The sequence below is a fragment of the Chinchilla lanigera genome, unplaced genomic scaffold (genome assembly GCF_000276665.1).
Source record: "Chinchilla lanigera isolate Chin_1 unplaced genomic scaffold, ChiLan1.0 scaffold00067, whole genome shotgun sequence".
Classification (NCBI taxonomy): Eukaryota; Metazoa; Chordata; class Mammalia; order Rodentia; family Chinchillidae; genus Chinchilla; species Chinchilla lanigera.
Genome location: NW_004955468.1, coordinates 3,860,809 through 3,863,692, shown reverse-complemented (window position 1 = coordinate 3,863,692; position 2,884 = coordinate 3,860,809). Strand labels below are relative to the sequence as shown.

General features: G+C 34.7%; 1 protein-coding gene across 3 annotated transcripts in view; it reads right to left on the bottom strand.

Annotated features, from left to right (window-relative positions):
• Positions 1 to 451: 451 nt before the first annotated feature.
• Positions 452 to 2,884, bottom strand: part of Lsm14a (LSM14A mRNA processing body assembly factor) — a 63,345-nt gene continuing 60,912 nt past the window's right edge. For all 3 annotated transcript variants that reach the window (XM_005400001.2, XM_005399998.2, XM_005399999.2), the window contains one exon: positions 452 to 2,350. Coding sequence is in view for 1 of the 3 variants with exons in the window: in XM_005399999.2 (XP_005400056.1) it covers positions 2,327 to 2,350 (24 nt within the window). In the remaining 2 variants the exon portion in view is untranslated. The remainder of the gene's footprint in view (positions 2,351 to 2,884) is intronic.

Genomic DNA, 2,884 nt, shown 5'->3' with positions numbered 1-2,884 from the left:
TAAGTCCTGTCCTTGAAGGAAGAAATGGTTTAACAGACAAGTTTTACATTTTCTGTTTTTTCCCTTTTTTTTTTTTTTTTTCCCAGTGCTAGAGAATGAACCCAGGGCCTCAACACAGTAGACAAGCGCTATATACCACTGAGCAACAGCCCTTCAGCCCACCTTCTGCATCTTCTGCCCACAGCGGTTGGGTCAGTTTCCAGCTTGGCTGTTTCAAGGTGGCTTAGGAGCCTCATGTCACAGACCTTATCAGGAGTGCTTATACTCAGGAGAGAAAGGGACTTTTAGCTTTTTAACAATAAATACATCTTAGAAATAAAGTTAGACATCGATTTAGTTATTACTGAACATAAAACTATCGTAATTCCGATTTTCTGATCTAGCCTGATTCTTTTCATTATATTTTTATTGGAAGAAAGTTACCATTTAAGAGAAAGAACTTTGACGAACATTTTTTAATTGAACAGTTTTATTCTGTTTTAGAATAAAAACCTTGCTAATATTGTAAGGTGCACTGCAGGTGCCATGCTGCCAGTTGTTACTGTGACAACAAATGCCCCAGTGAGTGACCCAGACGGCTGGGAAAACACATGAACTCATACTTTCAGAGCACGCAGAACTGTTATTTACAGTTTTTCTTCTTGAAATCAGCCTGGAACATCTCAGTCTACTCGAGTACTGCCATAGCACTTGCTCTGATGACCAGAATGCCTCAGAAATGTGTTCAATATCATGATTTGTGGGTCCTCCAAAGATTTTGTTGTTAACATGCAAGCAAATAGTGCTAAACAATATTATCTAAACTAAGGCTGCCAAATACTGGATCTTAGTAATGAAACCAAATTACAAAACAGTTCGTTGTAGAGCTATACAAAAGATATAAAATTAAAATTAAAAATGTCAACCGCCTCTATATAGTCCAATTCTCCTATAGTGCAGTTTTCCACATCTTTATCACTACTGAATGTTTTAAGGATAATGTTAACAAAAATCAAAATAGATAAAAATATTTAAATCTTTGGATACCTTTATTCCACGGCCTTCATAAAAACACAAAAGTGGCTAATTTTTTCCATTACAGCTTGAAATATCAAAAAGATTGATTAGTAATTTATAATTAGCAATGAACTCTATTCTGAGTCATTTGTGGGTCACAGGCCCAAGGAAAGTGTTAATGAGTGGTACAGGTTATGGTTGTCAAAATAATTTTGAACACTCTGAGTCCTTTTGAAATATAATGGAATGAATCATCATTATCACAACAAAATGCCAGGTATATCAGGAAGAACAGGTTAATTGATGCCTAGTTTCAATGTCTTAAAAAAGGGGGGGAGGGTTACTTATTTGAAAATACAGCTAAGTACATTCTTATCTATGATTATTTACATTCGTATACTGAAAATATCTATTATTTAAACAAATCCCGTGATATGTCATTTGCTACAAAATGAAGTTCTTACACTGAGCATGAATAATTTACCCTTTTGGAAGAATGTATCAAATCTTCATTTATGTTCAAAATATTAAAAACAGAAATTAAAAAATCTTAAGCCTGAAAAGCTAAGAAAAAAAAAAAAAAAAGAGACCCACCCATAACTTTGCTCTTTAGCACATCAACTTCTGCAAAGACACAGTATGTTTGCTGACTTTAAAATGTTTATTCTTTAAAAAATTAGTTGCTTTTTATACAGCTATACAAAGTTCTTAATGTTTCTTTGGCAATGGAATATAATGGAATTTTACAACTATATAAAAAAGTTACCTTTGCCTAAGAAACAGTATTTACTGTGTGTACATAGTTGACTGACAAAATTCTCTACCATCCAGCACCCTAATTAATTGACGAAATAAGCTACCTCATATTATTGGATTTCCAAGAAAAAAAAAAAAAAAAGAGAGAAAGACACACACACGTACACACACACACGCACAACCTTCTGTGGCTCAAAACACAGTATCACGGCCCTATCTGCAGGCAACTTGCAATAATTGCCAAATACAATTTAGTGATAAGAAAAATCCTTTCAGTGATGAAAAAATACTTGTAAGTCCCACTGAAGTACTGCTTTAGTTTAACTATACATAAGAAATTACTTAACCTTCTGCTATTCCAAATATATTTAATGCTCATTCCTAAAGATGAGCCTTCCTCCCCCCGAAAGTAACTGTGTTATATCTTTGAAATTAAGCAGAAAAATAAACAAAACCCAGTGCTGGTGACAAATATACAGCAAATTCACTTCTTCATTCTTCACAAAGACTGAAACCAATTTTCAGGACCATGAAGAGCTACAAATTCACCCATTTTCAAAGACTTGTTCGAAGACTATGCAGCAACTCTGTTGTCTTTCTAAAAAGAGGAAAAAAACATTAGCTCGTGCTCCAAATAACTAGTTTATTGACAAGCGATTCTTTTTTAGTTTGCTTACATTTACTTTAAGTTACCTTTAAGTATACTCTTTTTACTTTATGAAAATACTTGTTTAAAGCAGTTTCCAGGAATTATTTTTTATAATTTCCCTATCAACAGTAGCTTATTATTGGTTCAGTACATTTTCTACTCAGCAGAGATTAAAGCAATGGTATTATCAGCTGAGCCTTACAAGTGTACCCTACAAGTCTAAGATACCCCCAATAATTTTATTTTTTAAAATTCAGTCTTTCCTTTTTTTTTCCCCCTGTCTTTTTGAGACAGTGTTCCGCTATGCACTTCAGGCTGGCCTTGAACTCACTTTGTAGCCGAGACTGGCCTCGAACTCACAGCCATCCTCCTGCCTCAACCTCCCAAGTGTTGGGAGTACAGACATGAGCCACCATGCCCAGCTTTCCTTGCTTATTTTCTGAGACAGGGTCTTGCTATGTCATTCAGGTTGGCCTTGAATCA